Source organism: Amyelois transitella, chromosome 2 (assembly GCF_032362555.1).
Source record: "Amyelois transitella isolate CPQ chromosome 2, ilAmyTran1.1, whole genome shotgun sequence".
In the NCBI taxonomy this organism is placed as follows: Eukaryota; Metazoa; Arthropoda; class Insecta; order Lepidoptera; family Pyralidae; genus Amyelois; species Amyelois transitella.
Window position 1 is genome coordinate 11,609,732 of NC_083505.1, and position 24,285 is coordinate 11,634,016.

General features: G+C 35.3%; 1 protein-coding gene across 3 annotated transcripts in view; it reads right to left on the bottom strand.

Moving 5' to 3' along the window:
• Positions 1 to 24,285, bottom strand: part of LOC106128974 (protein spire) — a 150,345-nt gene that overhangs the window by 60,778 nt on the left and 65,282 nt on the right. For all 3 annotated transcript variants that reach the window (XM_013327375.2, XM_060945481.1, XM_060945475.1), the window contains exon 3: positions 1,796 to 1,922. In XM_013327375.2, the coding sequence (XP_013182829.2) occupies positions 1,796 to 1,922 (127 nt within the window). The remainder of the gene's footprint in view (positions 1 to 1,795; positions 1,923 to 24,285) is intronic.

Sequence of the window (24,285 nt, forward strand, 5' to 3'; positions counted from 1 at the left end):
CAATATCTCGAATGGTAATAATAACGGCTTTTTACTTTATTTAACTTAACCATCTCCAAATTTCGTAATTTTTTCAAAGATTAAAATATTTGAGAAGATCTCAAAACTAAACAACGAGATTGACAACCTTCCTTATGTCATAAAGTCAGTTAAAGATGACGTGAAATATCAATATTTTAATTAAGACTATCAAATAAAAACTCGGTGTATTTCACAACGAAACGAATACGAGAAAGCTTCTCATTTATATCTACAGGTTTACAATGGCGCCGTACAAACAATAGTATATCAAACGTTATTAAATGTTTCTCTATTAAGCATCCGTTTGGCAAACAACACGTTTGCCGGACGTGACGAGGCAGAAAGGTCAGCGAGGTGAAAGTTCAGTGCAGAGAAAACTGAACTTGGAGACAGAAGCCGAAAGCTCCCATTGTGTATTTTATCGGTCTTTCCATTGTAAATTATAAAATGAACACAGTTGAAACAAAGAGTATGGTAACTCTAATGTCAAAACGGTAATGTCAAAAAAATAAAATTACCCGAAAATAAAAATGGCCTAAAATAAAAATTTACGACAGAAGGTAAAACGTACAAGAAACAATAATATCCAATATAACAATCACTTATTTTTTATGGATACAGATTCTATAAAAACTCATCAGATTTGTATTTTTACAGGCTTTGATACAATTTTCACTGATTCTTACTTTTTTTGATATATTATAGAAGTTGATAACTCAAAATTTATTCATCATTGTCACGACTTTAATTTGATTACTCGAACATACAATCGAACGTGGCTTTTCAGTCTTTTCGGGACTTTTGGCTCTGTCTGCTCTGCAAAGTATATAGCCGTGATCATGTACTTAAGTATATTACAACACAGATTTTAATGCGTATAATTTCAAATTAAGAACAAAATAATTTTAATACAAAACTTAAAAAATCAAGTATTCAAAAAGTTAGTTTTCTGTGACGTCTATTTTTGTTCCAGCTACGATTCAACAATGATACGAGCTCAAATTGGCAGTTACACGAGTACGCTGAAGTTACGCGACTAATTTCAGGAGCAGATTTATTATATCGGCTTGCAAGTTATTATGGTTTCTCTTCCAGTGCATTGCTTAACATTAGGTACCTATCTACATTTCACATTTACAATAAAGTTGAAAACTATCCTTATTTAATTATGTATTTTCTTGAAAAGGGTTAAAAGATAGATAGTAGTTATTATTTATTTCAATCAATAATGCCGATTATATATTGGTAAATCAAAGATCAATTAAATTGGTCATATGCGATTAAAATAATATTAAACGAACGCTATAAAAGACGCAAATGAGTTTCAAAGAAAATTGTAAGAGAAAGAGAAGAAGAGGAAGTCCTATAATGTAAATTTTGAAATAGAAACCCCTTCTCTTTTTAAATTTAAGTGCTTTCTATTGTCGGTGGACTTTAGTGGAGCTTCCTCCATTCATCTCCCAATCTCTTAAATATTATCAAAATCCTGTAGTTGTATGTTGTTTTTGACCTCGCGTGGTTCTCCTCGTGATGTAAACAAGTACGAATGACGAATAAATTTATTTATGTATGTATATGTTTTACAATATATACACTTTTTTTACAGGCTTAGCCTAATTCAATAGTGTAACTAAATGTACCAAAACTAATATTGTATCATAATCCAAATCTCATAACTATAGCCAGCCGCACGTAGCCTTGGAGATTTCAGAGACAATTTCCCAAATACTTTTGCGACTCTGTTAGGAATAAAGATGTCTATATGTACACTTACCTCCATCATCGCACCCCGTCATCTCGGTGATAAGCCCCTCCAGGTCGGGGGATATGAGCCGCTCCTCATCCTCGGAGTGGGTGTAGTCCAGCGCCCGGTAGATCACGATCGCCAGGTTCACCACCAGCTGGAACAAGAGAAAAGAGTCAGTACTACTTGCTACTTGTTCTACAAATAGTAATGTATGGCAGAATAAATAGGACCACTTCAAAGAAGTTATCTTTTCGAAGAAAAGTAGGACAAAGCCGGTGGTGAAGTAGTTGAAGTAACCGATTTTTTAATCTAGATTTGAACCCACTATAATATCCTATTAAGTGGTTCATGTTTAAATGGTGCACTAAAATTTGTAAAACTACGTCGAATCATCACATTAATGATATAAGAATTAAACATACATCTACCAAGAGACGAAGATTGTAGATTCTAATTGATAACTTACGTAAATTCAATCAGGCTTGGATGGCTAATAAAAGTCATGAATGTGAGATTCTGAGTAGATTTACTTTCTTGGCTCGTAACATGCTTTCAATTGAACATTGAATTGGAAATCTTAATGACATTAGAAACTAATTTGATGATAGTTTCAATATAAAAAATAATCTGATTTTGAGTGAACATTCGTTACCGTTCAAGTCATATTCGAATGTTTTTCTCGCACTATATTTCTCCTCCACAAAACTCAGCCTCAACCTAATATCATTGAACTTTGTTAAAAACATATAAAAAATCAGAAAATAATCACTGCTATCAATAATATATGCAAATATAAATGCACATTTACATGCAGTAACGTAACACCGGCCTAAAGTCTAGTTCTACCAAAATAAGCTATCTGCTATGTCATCCATACAGTGGCATTGTTTTGTATGACTACTATTGCATAACCGGATTGCCAGACCCACCTCCGTCTGAATGGTCTAAAGTTGGAGCGAAAGCGGTCTGTATATGGAGCATAAGTAATATATGAGGTGCACTGATGACTGCCATAGATTAGAAGATGAGTGGTGTAATCGGTATTACGACATGCGATATGGGTGCTACTGAAACGATGAAATTCCTCAGTCTCTATGAATTATTTTAATCAACCATGGTCGTTTTGAGAACGTGAAATACAATAAACGCTTATTTTCCTGTTACCATCTACTAGATTGTTGATAAAAATTTGTAAGGGCCTATATATTTGCCTACATTCATAATTTTTATTTTTTTATATTGAGCAATGGATACATCGTAAACAAAAACGTACGTGGTGAAAAAGAAACCTCTAGCGTTCGTAAACAATCAAAATCTTTTCTTGGTCAAGTCAAAATTCTGAAAATTCGAGGCTACTAAGCCACCACTTGGTTCTATATTTTTTGTATTGATGTAAATCTAATAAAAGTAGATAAATTCTCATCATATCAACGATATCAATCATAATAAGGTACGGTAACAATATTGTTTACTTCATGTATAATTACAAGTATAAAATGTGATATGACCCCTGGCCTACGAATTATTACATGACTTAACCTTTAGCCATGTTTTACATAAGTTGCGAGGTACAGCGTCGCAAGATTATTGTCATAAACCTAACGAGGTATCATTTGAAACCTGTCAGAATATACGACGTTGCATTTTTCCATCAGAAGTATGGCATTTTCTTTAGTTTGCGATTTGTAACTAAGTATAATCGAATTTCATAATTCTGACATATTTGAAATCTTGTAATAAACTTGTAAATAATGTACAATATTAAACACAACTTAAAAGGATTAGGCAAAAGTTTTAATGACACCACTCTGCACGAATGGATGAAGTTTCCAATAAATGCACTCAGGAATAAACATTAAAATATGACGTATCTTCAATAAGGTGATCTCTTGGGAACAAAGATAATAACAATAATGCCTAAAATATTAAAACAGTAACTTTTTCATTTGCTATAAAGTTTGCCACGAAATGTACAAAAGCTATCAGGTGAAATCTGGGAAATTTGCATATTATATTTAGCAGGCAGATTTCACGCATGGCAACACCACAGCTGAGCTAATAACTTATTCAAGAACATGAAGCAACTGATCTGGCAACACCGCGGCCACCAGCCGTAACTATCAGGAGCACCTATTGGAACGAGACCACACTATTGTACTACAAATTACCCAACATATGCTACACTGAGCAAAGGAGATTGCGCCGTATAATCGTTCAGTCTTTCGTGCATCACCCAAAGTTGTGACTCCACCATAAAATATCTTCCATCATAAAGCCATCCAGCTAAATCTCTCGAATCTGGTGACTTTTGGCTTTGCCTGATAAAGATTGGTTATTTGTATGCATATATTTAGAAAGAAGTTGTAGTAAGTACGAGTAGTTTCTAAATCTTGGAAAATTTCAAATATTAAAAAAAAATAGATAATGCTGGTAGCAAATATTTTCGAAACTATCACAAAGAAACTAACTCCTAAATAAATAATTAAATCAAAGCCAAATTAATCGCCTTTTATGCCGAGATGCCTTCTGATGACAATATAAACGTCGCCTTCTCGTACCTACCAGTGAATGTCATGCTATATTTAGGCCATCTCCTACCAGAGCCAAAGTCATCTTCCACAGATCGTGTATCTGACCAATGAATGGCCAGGCTTAGCAAACGCGTTGTTTGGAACTCCTGACCATTGTGAAGCTGTTACCCAACTTTGTCTGAATGCAACCGCTCCCGTCTGTGACACGCAACGCTGCACCCATTAATATCGGGTTCATATTGTGCGAGAAAAAAATGCTACTAATTTCAATTACCCATGCAGTCAATGTGTTGCCAATTGACCAAGCTGTTGGGAGTTGTGTGTTTCGAAATTCAAGTTTTCTACTTTAAGAAGTTTTCTTCGGATTTTAAAGGCTACATGCTTGAATCATATGAAAATTATCCAATTTGCAGCCCGATCCGCCCAGATCTTTTTTGGGATGCAACTTAAGTTATTGTTGACAAAACAAGACTTAGATCATAAGTGGCATCATATAGCCAAGGTCAGCTGGATCGATTGTTTGATTACAATATCCATAACCTACTTAATTCAACCTTTGATTATGCAGCAATTTTGCCTAATATTTACTCGTCCTTTCAACCCGTACAATGTGAACTTGCCATAAAGCTGGTTTGGAAACAAGATTAATGAAATGGTTAAGGTTTTATGTCGGATTGTATTAATTTTGCCACGGCCTATGAGATGGAGCTAAGTGCGACAGGTCTTATTATTAAAAAGACTCGTGTAATATTTTCAAGTCAATCCTTTGAAGTTTAAAAATCCTCAGCCGTTTTCGCTTTCTAATACTTTACCAATTGTGCATGATTGTAAGTATTTGTTTTCTTATTCAAAAGAGGTAGAATCAAATTAAAATGCATTTAGCATCAATTTATAATAAATTACAAACCGACTACTGCACTGCACATACGATTTGAACCAACCTTTTTGCTTTCTGCAACAAAATCAGACCTTGTAAGTAAAAGCCCCCAATCACAGAATCTCTCATTGACACTGGCCTGTGATTACTCTTGATTTCTAAGAGTACGGTCTCGACTATCCACGGCAGTCTTTAATCACATAATGCGTCAGAAAAATTACATGTGTTCGACGATAAAATACTGTAATGATGAAGAAAGCAGCGCCGAAATTGTACGCGGTTGAAATGGGAGTTGACTAAGGGTAAGCAAAGCACTTTCACTTAGGACAACATATATGAACCCAATTTAACTGGGAGACAGGAGTCACCTCCTTAGTATTGAACAAATCGGTATTAAACACAACTTAAAGTGAGGATACCAAAATGGTGTAGGTACAAGAATCCAACTGCAATATTACACTGTGTTGCATCCAAATATTAATACATTCATACACAAATCCCGCCTCTTTCCCTTGTTGACAGGCAGGCAAAGACTACATCCTTCCACTTGCCACAATCCAAATATTCAGTAAGTAAAAATTACATGAATTGGACTACCTTTTTTACTGGAAAATTCATTATGTGTGAAAGTTTCAAAATCGACTTTTTAAAATATGAAGTTAACCAAATTGCAGTCGAGAAAAGGACCTACGTTAGAAAATGTCTTACGCGGTGTCACAGGAACCCGCGAGCTTAATCGCAGCAAAAACCTAGATCATTTCATAAAGTGACAAAAACATCGTACCCTATGATTGCCAGTTCGTTGCCACAGGCTATGTCCACTTTCTCCCGGCAGCTACCCTGGAGCCTTTAATCATACGCCGTAATTACTGCGCGGGCGCAGGTGCAAAATCAATTAACCCGCCGGATGCGCCATATTTGTTTTGTCATATAATAATGAGTGTTGCATTAAGGCTACATCATATGAAGTAGGCTTTCATTTGTCATGAGATAGCAGATTTATTTATAAATATTATACCACTATTTTCTCGTTGATACCACATATCCCATCTAATCGGAATAATAGAAGTTGGGACTTTGCATTTTTATTTTGACGATGTTATTCTGCTTGGTAATTGATACTTATATGGAAAAAAAAACGTCATAAATTACTTTGAAAGGTAATAAAGTTTTTGTAGAAAAATTAAAATTTAAAATCTTTTTACCGAATTCTTTTAGCATATGACTTGTTTTTATTTTCTTTCCTTCGTTCTCCACATTGTGCTCTTATTAAATTTCCTCAATAAATGCCATACCTAGAAGCAGTACACTGTAAGTAAACGGAATTCGCAACAACAAAACCGTAGGCGACAACTAGTTTATTGTTAATTTATTCCCGTATTATGAGCACTGGAATTCCAAACACGGGAAACATTATCACAAAACCACACATTGCGCTAATAGCTACATATATTAGCATGTCAAAGAACTTTTAATAGGCAAGTCTAGGCTTGTCCTACCAGTCCATCTGCCGCCTAATGCCTTTAATACGAGGCTGAGTCGTTTTTACAGCACTTAACTTTGACAGATGGGAGCACTGATGTGGACAAAAAGTCAGTTACGTGGATTACCGCGTGGGTAGTTTTCTGCGTGTGCGATGTGCCTAAATAAATCGAGTATCCGTGAGAATAAGGCATGCTATAATCGGGTACAGGTTAGTGCGAACTCTATTGCAATATAAATTTTAATAGTATTTCATTTGGATAATTACAGAAATCATATCATCAACCTTTTGCTTTCATGGCTGCGTACTCTCATGTGTGAATTGTGTCTGTCGTGTGTTGTGGTGATCAGCTCAAAATTTACCCGGAAGCAGTTTGGGCTGTGTGTTGATCAGTCAGTTAATTAGGTTTCTGTTTGGTACGGTTAAAAGAGTACATACATACATACACATAAACACGTGTGTATCCCTTGCGGGGTAGACAGAGCCAACAGTCTTAAAAAAACTGATAGGCCACGTTCAGCTATGTGGCTTTACGATAGAATTGAGATTCAAATAGTGACAGGATGCTAGCCAATCGCCTAAAAGAAGAATCCCAAGTTTATAAGACTATCCCTTAGTCGCCTTTTACGACATCCATGGGAAAGAGATGTAGTAATCCTATTATTTTTCTATTGGTCCCGAAAACCACACGGGCTAAACGATGGTTAAAAAAGTATGTATACTAACGTTCAGCTATGTGGCTTTACGATAGAATTGAGATTCAAATAGTGACAGGATGCTAGCCAATCGCCTAAAAGAAGAATCCCAAGTTTATAAGACTACTAAACCACACGGGCTAAACGATGGTTAAAAAAGTATGTATACTAAATTACGTGTTTAACTGTAGAATTCTAGTATATCTAGACGAAATCTACACAACTGTGAACTGCAAATACTCCAATCCCATTACTTTAAAGCAACAATTTGTGTTGTTAACCTGAAACACTTGCACTAGAGCAGTGGAGCCACAATAAATTCTACCAGCATCAGTCCCGTGACCCGCAGATGCCCGCGGGATGATAAGCCCTACTTGACTACGGCAAATAAATAAAGAGGGTATAAAAATGTAACAAGTCTATTTATCTGAATTTAAATTATTCGACTAAAATTAATGTAAATTAAATAATTTAACGATACTTGTATAGATTTTGATTAAATTGTAAGAGTCAAATCCTGCTTGGAAAGTGAGAAAAATAAGTACAAGTATTAAACAAAACTATAATAAATAAAAAAATGCATAACAGGCAAGACAGCCGGTGTTACCTGCTGTTTGTACCAATTTTTCAAAGAACATTTGTTCATAAAGGCTATCGAACTTCTAAGTAAATTTCAAAGCTAATTTAATGGTGATCATAATTGTACTCAAACAGAACTAATAATGATAGTGGGCACCGTGCTACAAAATCGTGATAACATATTGGTTATCAGCGTTCAGTCTGGTAGATTTTTAAACACTCAAGATGTGACACAACAAACTGATTCAAAAGTATATTACTTACGTGGTATTATGTTTGTTTGTAACGCGATAAGTTTAAAAGCATGTAACAATGTATGATCTGTCAATATAATTTTTAAGTACACGTGAGGCATAAAATCGGATAATTCGTTTCTGAGATATTCACAATTTATAAAAAGTATTCGCGAGCTCTTAATTCGCGGTTAATGACTAGTATTGATTGAGATTCGGGTTTCTAGCCCATCGCATTTCTTCTATAGCATATTTATTTTGTGATCTTAGTTCACTCGGTCACTGTCTCGGCTCACCAATACCCTATATACGGCTGGAGAAAGTTGGGGTTAAAGGAGCAGAACGTAAGTTATGGGGATCGTTGCTGTGTCAACGAATTAATTTCGAATAGTGTAATACTTAATTTGGTAGAGAATTTTAATTGTAAGATATCAATCTCGTATTGAGATGTGACAAAAAAGCTTAGAGTACTCTATTGAGTCGGACAGTCTAAGCGTATGCTCTAAAAGAAAGTCTTATTTCTAACTTTCTTTAAAAACATAGGTCAGTTCTATTTTACCGACTCTTATCTGGATATCAAATACAATTATGTTCTTAATAAAAACTAATTAGCGTAAAACTGTGTCCTTGTGTACGGACTATACCCATTTTTAAATAATTTCCTTTTTACCAAAGCGGATCTTGAACCAACAAGAGTCTACTTTCAGAGATAGGAACGTCGTTACCACACAAACTACATCGAAATTAAAACTTGAAATATGGAACTTCTTTAAAAATGTAGAGCCTAACTGAAAGTTTAAACTGATTGTTTAAAGTTTAAACTGATTGTTTTAACTTTCAGTTAGGCTCTAAATTTTTGAAGAAGTTCCAATTTTCAAGTCAGAAACACTCTGTTTTTGATAACACAAATAAACTACCTTCATAGCATGCAATCGTCTTATCTATACTGTCAACGAGGTTGCGTTCCATTTCCTGATCGGAAGGAAGCCACAGAAGTTAACACGAAGCAAGGCGCCTCGATAAGACTGGCGTTATTCCGTTCGTATCATTGAAGGTACAATTTTAATTTACATTGTGGAAGAAATTCATTTAATCTATGAATTCTTTAAATATCAAAAATTCTTTAAATTTTAAAACTTTACGTAAGTAACAACCAAAAGGGGGAAACCCCCTTTTGGTTGTTACTTACGTTTAATAAACCGTATTATTTTATAAAATTTCCCCTATCCTCCCCAATAAAAAAAAGTCAATATATTATAATGCCGTGTTTCCCGGCACTTTAAAATAGGACCATTCCATATCTTTCCCATGGATGTCGTAAAGGCGCCTAAGGGAAAAGCTGATAAACTTGGGATTCTTCTTTTCTTGTAGGCGACGGGCTAGCAACTTGTCACTATTCCATAATTTAGCCATACAGCTGAACGTAGCCTTTCATCTTTTCAGGACTGTTGCCTCTGTCTACCCCGCAACGTCTACTTGGGGATTTTAAAGGCAAGAGTTAATAGGCAACAATATTTGAGTTTGCGTGCCCCCCTTAGGCCTAATCTTGCTTACCACCAGGCAGATTGAGATCAAACGCACACAAAAAAATTATATATTTTAAAAAGTAATAAAAATGTGAATGTGTGTATGTATGTATGTAATATATTCCAAACATAACTCAATAGATAATGATCCTAGGTAAAGCGAATATTCCGTCTCAAATTATTCAGTGCCTAATTCCTAATTTAGACGTTTTAAATAGCTTTTACCAATGTTCTAAATATTAACAGCGTTCGGAATTAACTACTGAATAATTAACGACGTCTGAATTCAGTCAAGTGCTTTGCAAAACATTTTATTGCGCAAACAAACATTCAGTAGTATTCCAAATTTATATATCTCTAATTCGATCCTTCAATGCCCCAATTGTAATAATGAAATGAGAATACATTGCGTGACCCAGTGCATTCGATTAATTTGATTTGCCGCCTGTCGCGCTTGTCGCAACATAACACAACATCACACACACAGGAGGATTACGTATCGGCACCAATACAAAAAAAGAATAGGACATCTCTTTCCCATGGATGTCGTAAAAGGCGACTAAGGGATATGCTTACAAACTTGGGATTCTTTTTTAAGCGATGGGTTAGCAACCAAGTCACTATTTGAATTTCAATTCTATCAATCATAAATAACTGAATGTGGCCATTCAGTCTTTTCAAGACTGTTGGCTCTGTCTGCCCCGCAAGGGATATAGACGTGACCGTGTATGTATGTATGAATATTTAATTCAAAATTTGAGTGCGTTTGACCCATGGAAAAATTTTCCTCAATCTGTCTGGTGATGAGCAAGATAAGGTCTAAGATGGTACAAAAAAGTACAAATAATCCCTATTCGTTATTGCCTTTGTGACGGTGTGCCGCTGTGGTCTCCCCTGCGATCGTCTTTAGCTGAACCCATGTCCTCTTAAAGATTGTAAAACTATTCCTAATAAAGATTGCAGTATGGATTTTTAAATTATCTCTCATCACTCTTATCTGCGACGTATCCTAAACGTCTCTCCTTCCTAGTCCTTAATTTGTACGGATCGTATAATGGATATTAAACGCATCTAGTTGTGTTATAGTATTTGAAGATTTTATGGTGCTATCTAAAGCTTGAAATTATTCGGAACGGAGAACTTAGAGCGATAGAAGACACCATGCCATAAAATCTTTTCGAATAACGAGGTGACTGGTTGAAAAGGCTCTTTTAAAACAGTGGTCTCCAAAAGCTGTAAACTAGTAACGTTACATACATCTTTTTGGGGATAAATTTGTCTGGCTAGAAAATAAAATAGAACAACCTGTAGATGGCGAATATGGACGACCAATTTAACCAGTTGCGGGTCAACAAGCGGGTAATCAAACAAACATTAATGTTTTACATTATATGTAGGTACTTAGAATTTGGGTTATTTTTTTTTTATGTAAACGTGGATTGGTCAGAATGCTCATCTGATGTCACGTTTTAACTTCTACATGTATTGTGGCGAGATATTGAAAAGGCAAACGGATCATTATTATAGTCATTTGGCAAAAAAAAATATACTTTTAATAGTTCGTTTTTTCTTGGAAAGGAGGAATAAAAAAGGAATTAATATTTACTACCTAAACATACCTACAAAAGATTTAATCCCGTTGGGATATAAATGATTTTGTTTTGAAAAAAATTTGCTGTTATATGATTAAGAGTCTGGATAAGGATACTTTTCATGCCGGTACAAACTGAAGTTTCCGTGGTATTCACCAAAAACCCGTATTCTTCTGTAAGTGGTACTAAATTCTCGCGGGCGAAGCTGCAGGTAAACGCTAGTATTTCTTATAATATTACTCTTATTTTTTTATTAATATTAAATGGCTTTCGATAATATAATACGAGCGTATGAAAGAGATGATAGTCTCATTTTAAATAAGACTAGCATAATATGCCGTAACAAAACCATAACCTTGACTCCAAAGCAACGGTATTTTGCAAAGGCTCATCTATAACCCGAACAACATAAAAAGACGCCTACTACCTACACGCTCCTGTCTCCGTCTTTGTCATGCTAATCAGCCGATTACCCTGATTTGCAAGAAGTAGCAAGTTACTGTAGTCAAAACAGAAGCAGCATATTTCTTGAGGACGTCGTAAGAATGGTTTGGTCATGTGGAAAGGATGAATGAAAGCAGGTTAACTATGCAAATATACAAGGCGAGTGAAAAAGGGACTACTAGTACTATTGATCAAATCGTAAACGTTATGGTGAAAAGTCAAGAATACTCTAGATCGACAAGCTTGCAAGAGAAGCTTGATGAAGGCAAATGAAACTTAAATCCATTCCCGGTAAAAATACTTGGCTAAGCCATGTGGTTCCCGGCAATAATATAAAAAAGAATAGGACAACTCCATCTCTTTTTCCCATAGATGCCGTAAAAGGCGACTAAGGGAAAGGTTTATAAACTTGGTATTCATCTTATAGGCAATGAGATCGTATACAGAGATCATGCCGTTAATGGCAAGCTGTATTCTCTACCTCCTCCTGAAAACAGGGGAAAGAGGCGTGTTCACATCAAACGGTCACATTTCATAAATTATTATACATAGAATGCCTATGTAATTTATAAAATGTGACCGTTTGATCTCACAACATAATAATATTTAAAGTCTTGTCATTACATTGTACAGTACTTTTCTCGATTTGCATACAGACGTACCAACGTCCATGGGTTTCACAGATGCTAAATATTCAGGAGGAAGTGTCACGACAGCCGAGTGGCGACGCCCGGCGGCCCTACCAGGAAACATGTTTATACAATAGAATGATTGAATATGTAAGTGATAGTTTACGGCACTGCCAGTGAAATGTGGGAAGGGACCGGCTTTTACGTTGACGAGGAAAGGTCTTGTAAAGGAGGAAATTAGTTTCCAGTGTATTGTCTAATAAGGATGTGTGTAAAACCTTCATGGTTTTGTTTTCAAGAACGAACACCCTGGCCGTTGTTAATTGTGACAAGTAGATCCAAAATAAGAGCTACTGCTCTACCACTTCTATCATCAGCTATGTCATGTGACATGACGCAGCTGATGATAGAAGAGAATGAGCAAGTAGCTCTTATTTTCATGTCTTATGTGTATCTAAGAATTTATCTACAAGAAATAAACTTGCGTACTCACTGCACTATCTGCTTTCACTTATTATAATTATGAAGGTGAATATATATTTCGTATAAAAGGATTGATTGGAACGATTGATAACTATTGATGAATGTATAAGTAGCATAAAAACTATGCAGTGATTACAGCAATTGGAATAATGTATCCTCTGCTTTCCCCTCAGGAAAGAGGCGTGATAATAATATTTAACAATGAACCTTATAATTAAAATCACAGATATTCTTGATCTGTGTTTGTATAGGATCCACACGACAAGGTACCAACATTTTAAAATAAAGCTGGATTACAATTACAGCTGTCAAATTCAATGATTATAGAGGATTCAATCATTATGGAGATATCATTTTTCCCTTCCCATATTCCAATCAATCTAAATTTGTATTTTTTTAAAGATCCATAAAGTTCAATATGTCCTCAGCAATTATTTTTGTAAAGAAGTAAATCTTCTTTTAATAATAAAGTACCATATAACCGTGCAAAATGCAATCATCACATCATCATCTGACGTCTCTGCTGAATTAACAGTAAACAATGTAACGTACATCTTGACAGTTACATCATACCTGTTACCGTGAATTGCATTACATGTTTCCGAGAAAAAACTGTATTAGAAGGTTAAATCGAATGGGAGCCTGTGTGCATTCTCCACTTACTTCTATTTCAATCGAACGTCTTTTATTAACTTAAAAAGGGTCATTTTCCAATTTACTGAAATAGAGTACTCTTTTGTGACAACTGACCAAGATCACCTGATGATTCTCCAATTGAGGTACTAAGCTAGAACTATGTAAATCTTATAATCTGTTATTTAATTCAAATGTATCGTTTGATCAACAATTTAAACACAACGAAATCTACTCATTAGTATAGGAGTCAGTATCCGTGCCGATGACAAAGCTTCAGTCATCATCCACAGATCATGTATGGTAAGTACTAAACAATACTTTTTAGATTCCTAAGTCTAAACTAAACACATTCCGTCCATGTCCCGGGTACGGCCCATGGATAGACAAAGTCCTATTGTTAATTCGTTGATATTACGTAACACGGGGTGCTATGGCTTGTAGCGCCGCCTGGCGGAAATAGAAAGTACCTATGCAAAACAGACGGCAGAATGGACGCGGATCGGCGCCGGCGCCGGTTGTCGCGCCGTGTACAGCAATGGCAGCTTCCTGGGTTTGATTGTCACAAACTTTGATTTTAGCATACCTAAAACAAAACAGGACAAAACTGTGTCTGTACAATACTTGAAAGTTCGTTCAAGTTACAACATACGCTGCAATTTTGTGCAATTATATAAACACTTGATTACACACCATGCTTCTTAAACATAAACAACTTTTGTTCCAACTCACTTTGAACCTCAAAGATATTTAAACAACCCATAAACAATATAGGCCATACCCTGCATTATTATGGCATAATATTGGGCCCGTATAATTATGTCAAACTGTCAGAACGGCACCATAATATTAACCTCTACTTAAAGTCACCTTTGAATATTTAACTCAAAATAACCATGACCACTAGTCGAACCAAGGAGTTTAGAAAATATGGGTGTATTTCTATGATTATCTAATTATTCAGCAAGCAAGTCCGCAAAACATATGGATAACTTAACAAATTATAAAAAAAATTGCATATCTTAATGTAAAGAATGTATAGATATTTTTGGCGAATAAAATCTGTTTTTAAAAATACAATTCACAACTTTATTCAATAATACCGAAAGGTTAACTAAGATCATTTTATGCTTAGAAATTTGTCTACACGACGAATTTACTAATTAGTTAAGCAATTTGTGAAGAAGTTTGTTTTATTATAAGCAGTAGTTACCTATTTAAAAAAAAATACAACCTTTATGCAAGCTCCATATACTTTTTAACTCCTTGAGCTGGACCATTGATTTATGGGCTAGAAAAGACCCGCGCATACTGTATTATCTTGTAGAATTTAGTGCACAAAATGCCCGTAATATAAACGACGTAAGAATGCACGTTATGTATATTTCTAATTACTTATTGTATTTTAAGGTTTACATTGTACAACTCACTGGTCACTTATGAAAAAGTTATACAGAAACGTACAATTATTCGGAGACGTTCTGGCAAAAGGTCAGGTCAATAGTACTTGGAGCCGATGAGCTGGCATGATTTATGAATGTGGATGAAGGAAAAGAAGTATGCGGGGACTGTGGCTAGTGAAAGATGTAATCCCTGCCTACCCCTCTGGGAAAATGTATATTTATATATATATAACGTACATTTATTCGAAATCTTACTCGCCCACAAGATTTATACTTTTTAAACTTTTCATTTCTGTTTTATTATAAGTATGCATTGATTGATGATAAATCGATATTGGTACTCTTCTATGCGCGCGCTAAACATACAATGTTACCTTTCACAACATACCTAAATCATCGTGCATTGTTGACGCGAAAGGGCACTTAATTAAAATCTTAAGTGAAATGCGTTTCGTAACACAGTAACAATGACTACAAAATAAAGTTGGACGAAGTCGGGGACAATAAATAATATAATTTTACCGAGACGTGGGTCTTCCCACGGCTATTGTGCAACTGATCCGGGGAAAGGCATGTGAAATTAATGTAGATATATTAATTAATTTACACCACTATTAAATTTTTGGGTAGTGGGACATTGTTTTAGTGGATTATTTGGTGCGAATAAAATTTGTGAGGCTTCATCTTTCCTAGCATCAGGCACACAGAAGCCAAAGCACAAAATTGTTTTTTTTTTTTACGTATATTGGAATACAGTGCCAGTGACACATTAAAAATATAATGTCCTAAAAGTTATTTATTAGATTATTGGTTGATACTTAAGACTTCGTTCGTGTGCCTAAACGATCTTTATCAAGATATAATTTCGTCATCCATCATGGTTCTCTTTCAAGTGTTCCAGTTTTAAAAAAACATATGTCCAGTTGTTCCAGAAAATAGAATGTACAAAAAACAAACAGTTTTGCTTTGACAGAGAGTGTTTCTTCACCGCCTTGTTTTGTTTTTTGTAAATATAGAAATTTTAATAACAATACCGCGCGTACTACGTATTTTCGTAGCAATGCAATTAGTCGCAGAGCTACGGCGTAGCGGTGTAGCACGGCGCGTAGCATAGCACTCATTAATTACACTTTTTTCTTTAAGCAAGCAACAAGAACCACTTCGAACGCAATTTTTTTTGAATTTTAAAATAGTATTTAAAAATATGCTTACTCTTATTAAACTTTACATAACTTAAATATATCAAAGGGAAGGGGATGAAAAGGAATTCCAAAAACCCTAAAAATCAATGAAGAGAAATAGCTTCAGACTTACTAATTAAATAACTTAATTGTGTCAAAAAAATTAAACATTCAATAAAGCAACTCCACTAACACGGGCTCGCTTTTAAAAACACATACAAATATACTCAAGCCCTTACGTTTTGCTTTTGTTCATTTACTTCCAACAGTATACATTAAGGAATTTTCCCATACTACATTACAATATTCTAAAGAGATTACAGTTGACGATTTAATTGTACAGGAAAGTGGTCGACGACACAAAATAGAGTTGTTACAGAAGCTTTCCCTGAACTGTTACAGTCAAACATTCACGTTAATATCATATTGCTGCAGCTAGGTAAAAAAAGCCGTGTGGTTCCCGGAACATTAGAATAGGACCACTCCATTGCTTTCCCATGGATATCATAAAAGACGACTAAAGGATAGGCTAATAAACTTAGGATTGTTATTTAAGGCGATTGGCTGTCACTGTCTGAATCTTAATTGCATGATTAATATACATACATTACAATTCGACCACCGACCGTCCTGGAACAACTTCTGTCCCGTCTATATTTTGCGCTAAGGTTTTGTCTGAATGAATGAGCTTGATAAGCTCGCGACCTTTCGCGGAAAGCTGACCAGCGCTTTGTGTTCCAAATAGTGTGAGAAACAAGGAAATTAATCTTGCTGATATGACAGGCTTTCAAGTGATATGACATTTCTCTTTGCTATAAACTATGGATTAACCTGTGGTGGATTCGTGTGTAGTTTATGAGAAATAACATGTGATAAATTTCTAATCTTAATATATTTATTCCTCGGGTTATCTACATTCTTGTTTGACTGTTTGTGTGTGTTTGTGATTAGAAAGGCAGGCAGAACATGCCTCTTGGCATTAACTCCGCTTATTTTACGTTATTTAAGATGATTTTTTTAAACAATATAAAACAAAAATATAATCCCAGTTAACAAGCGTAGCAAGTAAGATCCTTGAAGGCGCAATCTGAAACTCGAAATGCAATGAGAGATAGATATGATTAAGACTATGTCTTTATGAAGAGAAAAAGGAATAACAGTATTCTAACTTGGTGTATAAACATATTTACAAAAATACGCCTCTTTCCCTTCCACGCAGACGCACACACTTCGTTTCATCAATTTTTTCATGGAACCTATAAGAAATCATCTTAAAATACGCGGAATGCCAAGAGATTAGCAAATGACAACAAAAAAGTGGAAATGTCAAGAATGTACTCACGAGTAGAATGTGCAATGCGTAACACAATGCACACGGAAACTGCGCCGGCGCAGCGGAACTAAACGGCGCGGACAGACGCGTGGTAACCATAGCGAACGATTGCCTTGGATTAGAGAAAAAGGAGAGTTGATTTGCAGTAATAGTGACATTCGGGCTATGCAATCACTACACAGTATAAAACAAAGTCGCTATTTTAGTCTGTTTGTCTGTATGCTTAAATCTTTAAAATTACGCAACGGATTTTGATGCGGTTTTTTGTAACAGGTAGAGTAATTCAAGAGGAAGGTTTTTATGTATAATAACATTTATAATTTTGCACCCGTGCGAAGCCGGGGCGGGTCGCTAGTTTTATTATATATTACGATAACTTATGTGTTTGCATGTGAAATAGAAATTTCTAGTAACTGAAAAGAAAATCCTGTTTCTGATTAGGAGAGCCGACCCCACCTTATATGACAAAAAGGGCAAGAGAAAGAAATAAAAATATAAAACGTTCCTGTTCCCTCATATCTACCTAAAAAAACATATCTCCCCATGTACTTCACCTACAACGCTGACAGACGCGCGGTCTCTGGTACGGCGCGCCATGGCAATTATCAATTACGTAGCTCATGGAGTCATGTGCAAAACGCTCGGAAGAAAAGTGCGATGGATGTTGATCGCAGATTAGTAACGCTTATAACTATACGCTTGTAACTATACGTCATATATTACATGATTTTCATTAACTGTTTATAAAAAAAGCTCAAGTTCGGTTCCTTTTTTACTCGTAGGGGTTTCGGGATTAATTGTGCCTGCTTCATTGTAATGTTCGAAAAATTCGCATCCATTCACGACATCGGGGTCAATTCAATTCATCCACTCTCTCTTATTGCCAATTATATACCCAGATCTTAAATCAAAAGAATGTTAAAGAAGATTTTTATAAAAGCCACTCCAAGTCAAGCCAACGTTTATATGAAATTCCAACATAGGTATACGACTAAATCAGTACACCCAATACCAATTTTAATGATCTCAAATTCATTCTTGGATCAAGTCATGCCCTTTATTAGTGGTGCATATTTTGTGTAAAATATGTGTGTCTGGTCGTGTCGTGAGATTCGGTTACTGTTATCTACTTTGATCGCATAGAAACCATATTTCCATTGATACTGTATACTCAAGTAATCGATTCACGTTTCCATATTGTTGGGGTAACTAATTATTATTCTTTTGAAATAATTCCTTAGTTATAATTCGTTGAATATTTTTTTTATTATTACATTCAAATTTATTTATATCTTTATTCACTTTTAATTATTCTAGATTTTAGTAATTGCCTCTAAACAATAGCGTTTATTTACCTGTCTATTTAAACGTGTTCTTGTTATACCCACATAATCATAACACACACATTGGATAACCGAGTAACTGCCAATTACAAATCAACAAAGATAACCCTTTCGCTGCGTCAGTTGTGCAAATTCCGCCAACGCAGATCAAATGTAGGCAAATTACCAACATTGAGATCGAAAGTGGACTCTTGCTTTCTAGCCTAAAATGCGGAGTAGTGAAAATAAATCGGCGATCGGCTCCCGTGGGTGGAGGCCTCGCTAACCACCCACATTATAATTATTGTTAGCCTCAAGTCACTAGGAACCGTCAGCCTGTGACATACCCTAAATGGTATCGATACACGCTGCCGGTTTGTGGGCTATTAAGACGGTAATATATGTATATAATATAAATTATCACGGAAATGTACTCGTCTATTGCAAATAGCGAAGGTGCTTCAGGTATTTACTTGTTATTTGTTTGTCTAAATTCTTTTTGAGATTATTTTAATGTCGTTTAGTCCAAATATACAAGATCTCTTTGTAGCGATAGATTCAAAGCTTACTTGATAGAAGGTGAAGCGCAGTCAGAGTAAGAGAATAGGGAAATGGATATAGGATGAAATGAAAGATTTAAATTAATATTCAAGCGTATAGCAACAAACGGGCCTAGCAATACAATAAGATTGACACTTGTCAAACTGTCATTTTTTCATTTTACTTGTCCGCCGAATTTATGGCAGGACGAAAGAGTTCCGCGTATGAGTAGTGATATAGGTTGTCCGTTTATTACTAAAATATAATTTTATTTATTATTTGATGTATTTACAATTAAAACTAAAAAAAATATTATGAAAACCCCTACATCTTCTTATTGGAAAAGATATAGTCTCTCCTTACCTCTGCGGGAGAGAGTAGTGTTTTAACTTAACGCATTCTTAAATCATCAACTTTGATTGTGATATCTATTTATGTGGATGGATGGAATACGATTATAAGAAAATTAATGATAAAATAATGGTTATATTTTAAGAACAGGGAATCGGTCAAGGAATTGACCACATGAAAAATAATACACGTACACGCTATGACTCCATTGTCGAAAAATATTTACAAGTTACTTTGAAACACTTAACCTATTTGTGGGTACCACTAGTGTGTAATACTTATTGAATATTACAGAGTTACAGAGGCGACCCCAAAATTGCGTTTGCAAAAAAACGGCACACGTCTAATGCTGACACAATTTCTTTCATTATTTTGTGAACTGAGTAAATCTAAAGAGATTTGCGTACCTATTCATACTGATCTGGTAGTGAATAAAAAAGTGCCCCTGTATCAAATGTCTCAGACATTCCCTCCATGTTTTAGACTATCCAACAACAACTTCCTCGGGTATCTCAGAAACTGTGGTATTCTTAAGAGGTAAAGTTTGTAAGTGATATGATAAGTTTGTTTCAGAGAGAAGTCGATCATAAAAATAATTTCACCTTTTAAAACGTATGTTATCTGCGATTTTTATGATCATATTGTATGTAATACTACTTTAACTTTTTATGATCTACATATTTGTAAGTCGCCAGTCTCATATAAAAAGAAGATTTATTATCACCTACGAATTTAATTAAAATATGCATGTTACTAAATTCCACATATCATCACAACGGCTTAGAATATGGACGCATCACTGCACGTCGAGGACTAAACGTTGGTTACGAGATAAATAGTGGAATGAGGTAAAAAGATGGCACCTTCGCGTGACTGACGCCTTTCTAATCATGCCTAAACAGGGTTACGTGAAAATTGCAGAGTGCCGCGTATCACCCGACACCTTAATGAAGATAATAAGATAAGGTATTTGAATCGAATACAAGAGTTGCACATCGCGTCACGCAAACTACATATTGTAAGTAAAACTCTGTAACTTCACTACATGTAATAAAGTCCCCTATTTACTCCGTCTGTTTATGTTTGCGCTATTCTCGTGAAGTAGTGTATAGATATTGTTCATGTTTGAAATATTGGAAAGGGGGTATTCTGAGTAAGGTTTATGTCTATAAATGCTAACTGTGCGAATACGTCTCGGATAACTAGTTTAAGGTTAATATTGTAGGTAATGTGTGATAAGACAAGTTAAAAGATTCAAAAGTTAACAACAATATTTATTCAATTAGGCTTACATTTTTTTAAGAAAAACAAACTATAACGTTTGCAGGATAAATTAGTGAGTTATTGTAAGGCACAAGATCGAACAAGTAATCTCCGAGGACAGCGAGCTACTTAAGTTGGAAAACGCCGAAGTAGACAAAAGGAAAGCTGCGACCGCACGAGAGGGGTTAAGTATATATGGTCCCCGGCCGGTGAAGAGGGAGGCAAGAAAGACGGTGGGCAGCATGACGTCCCAATTCTGTATCATCATCCACCCCAGGGCCCGAAGCATAGTGGCGGAGGATACTTGGAATACGCCAAGATGAAAAAAAGAGCTCTGTTATATCACCCTCTAGGCATTGGACCAGTCCATCCAGAGCCAAGGTTGCTAACTCATTCGGCATTCCCGAATTCTCCCGGGAGATAGACTCGAGCGAAACCCTAGAGTAACCTCCAGCTAAATGTTTCAATCTCGGACGCATTCACACAACGGAAATTACTTATTTTATTGCAGACGTAAAAGTGCTTACGGTTTGCGATAAGTAGAGTAGCTCACTACAGAATAACTTACTAACAACATATCACACCTTTAAATTAAAAACCTTTAAAATAATAAAATTTAAAAGCCACTCTTAGCTTAGGAGGCTTAATGATAGTAGTACCTAATAGTAAAAATAGTTGCCGAGCAGAAAATCTAAATATCATGCAAAATCATTTCACAATAAAAAAAATCATGTTTTATCGTCCTTACACTACTGGCTTCCTTCCGCGGCTTTGCTCATAAAAAGAGTCTAAACATAAAGTCAAGTACCTATGTTCTGAATCTGAACCAAATGGCTGGGATACGGCCGAACATGACAGAACCTCTTTTATTATTAGTGTTTATTATACCGCGACCTATGGTTCCCGGCGACAATAGATAAAAGAATAGAACCAGTCCATCTCTTTCCCATAGATGTTGCAGAAGGCGACTAAGGGATTGGCTTAAATTATTATATTGGGATTCTTCTTTTAGACGATGGACTAGCAACTTGTCACATACATATGTATCTCAATTCTATCATTAAGCCAAACAGCTGAACGTGGCCTATCAATCTTCTCAAGACTACATATAGACTCTGTCTTTCGCAAGGTATATAGACGTGATTATATGTATATATTTATTACTACGTGAATTGGTAAATAAAAAAAAAATTACCTTTAATTTGTCCCATTTTTGTCATTTTGCTACGGAACCCTAAAAGCACTAACAAATTGGCTTATCATAGTTTTTTTTTTACCACGACGCTAATCGGGTACGTAATGTGGGCGAGAATTACGTGCAAATTGTAACGTTCGATCGAAAGTAAACACGGCTAAGTGGTCTCATTGTGCCATTATTTTTATTCGGTTGAACTTTCCAACGATTTCGGAAAATATTTTCATAAGAAAGTTGCTTGCATGTTTTCAACCATTAATTAAATGAATTACGGTACTTTTTTTGAATTAGTATGTCCTGTGGTTCCTGGCGCTTTTGAATAGGACCTCAGTAACTTTCTCATGCGTGTCGTAAAAGACGATTAAGGGAAAGGCTTATAAACTAGGGATTTTTCCTGTAGGCGATGGGCTAGCAACCTGTCACTAATTGAATCTCAATGCCATCAAAGAGCCATATAGCTCAGCTCCACTTTTAGTCTTCAAGACTGTTAGACATGATTATATGTATTATTGATATGTAACTAATTGCCCAACTTTTGTACTATAAACACAGATTGTAATATTTATTCCATCGAAAAAGGGCACGGATAATGAAATAAATTACTTTAAGTCCAAACAATATAAAAACAAAAAGTGATCTCTTATTGCTTAGCGAAAACGTGATTCAAAGTCTACCAATACTCTCACGATGCGAAAGTAAAAGAAATTGTAGTTTAGTTTGCAGAAAACGTTATCGGTTAGCGAAATGACAATAATATTCTGTGAACTTAATTCCAACTAGTTTTTAGCTTTAAGATAATGTTACAGAGACATTTCTTAAAGCCCATTCGATTTATTTTTGATCCAAAATTTATTATCTGGTAACAAGTCCCACCAAGTGTAATTTAATTTAGGGTTAAAGCCACCTTAACCAGTAAATTACAAAGTCCGAATTGACAAATAAGACCGTTAAAAAAGTGTAATGATGAGTAATTAAATCAGACAGTGGTATTCTCTTGATTGATGCTGCGATGACGGCAGCTTGGAAGAAAACTGGTTCTGGCAACAGTCGACAGACCAATGCAAGCTATAAAATATTAGCTATACTCGTATTACATTAATAGTAATTAATTAATTAGTTATTACAGCACATCTGCGGCTTTACGGCTCCGACTTTGTAAAATGAAAACTTCTAGATTTTGTTCAACAATTTTAAGAATCCTTACTTCGCGAGACCACATCAATTATACTTATTTTAAGCATACTTTTCAGTGCGCTTTTTCCAAATATTGGGAGAACAGGCTTCGAAAAAAATCACAACATAATTTGATTAACGATAAAAAAAAAACATTCAGCATTTTAATCAGTTCAAACCTTCAGTTAAAACATAAAGCCGGCCGATTTACCTGCAACGAGAAAACACAGTATTAAATATAAAGATTTTTTTATAATAATACACTTAAAAGACAAAAATTGACAAACTTCAGATAAAAAATTACAGAACACAACACATAAAAAGCAATAAGATCGCAATCAACAACTGTCAGTTAGTCACATCCTCATAATATTTACTGTCATCAATAAGTAACACATAGCATAAAAAATCAAAAATGTATAGCATCCAGTGTGCTACTAACTTAACTCAACTTTTCAAGGTGCTCAAATTTTCGAGAGTGAAAAAAAGCAACGATGTACCACATAGATGCAAATATCTTTTTGTGTTGTTCATTACAGGCGAACAAAAAAATGGTAGATGAAAGTGATTGAGTTCGCTTTCATACAGTCTCGAATCTCGATGTTTTGTACGGGCGGTTATTGGCAGTTCGTGTACAGGTTAAAATTTCACTTGTTTCAATGTCAGTGTTAAAATGCGGCGATCTTTGACTGGAGTTACATAGATAAACGTCAATACGATCACGCCTCCTTCATGGAGGGGTAGGCAGAGACTACATCTTTCCACTTGCCACGAAATTCATAACTCGCTTCAATAAGGTGACGGTTTAATTTTAATATGGTACAGGCTGATACGTTACATTAAGATTCTTTTTCTACGCGATGGGCTAGCAACCTGTCACTATTTGAATCTCAATTCAATCTTGAAGCTATACACCTGAAAGGGGCTTTAAGTCTTTATGAGACTGTTGGCTTTGTCTACCCCGTAAAGGATAAAGACGTAGTGGATTGTATATGTATATATAAAGTTTAATGTTTATTACGTATGAGTAACTTTTTTTTTGTTTCAGTTT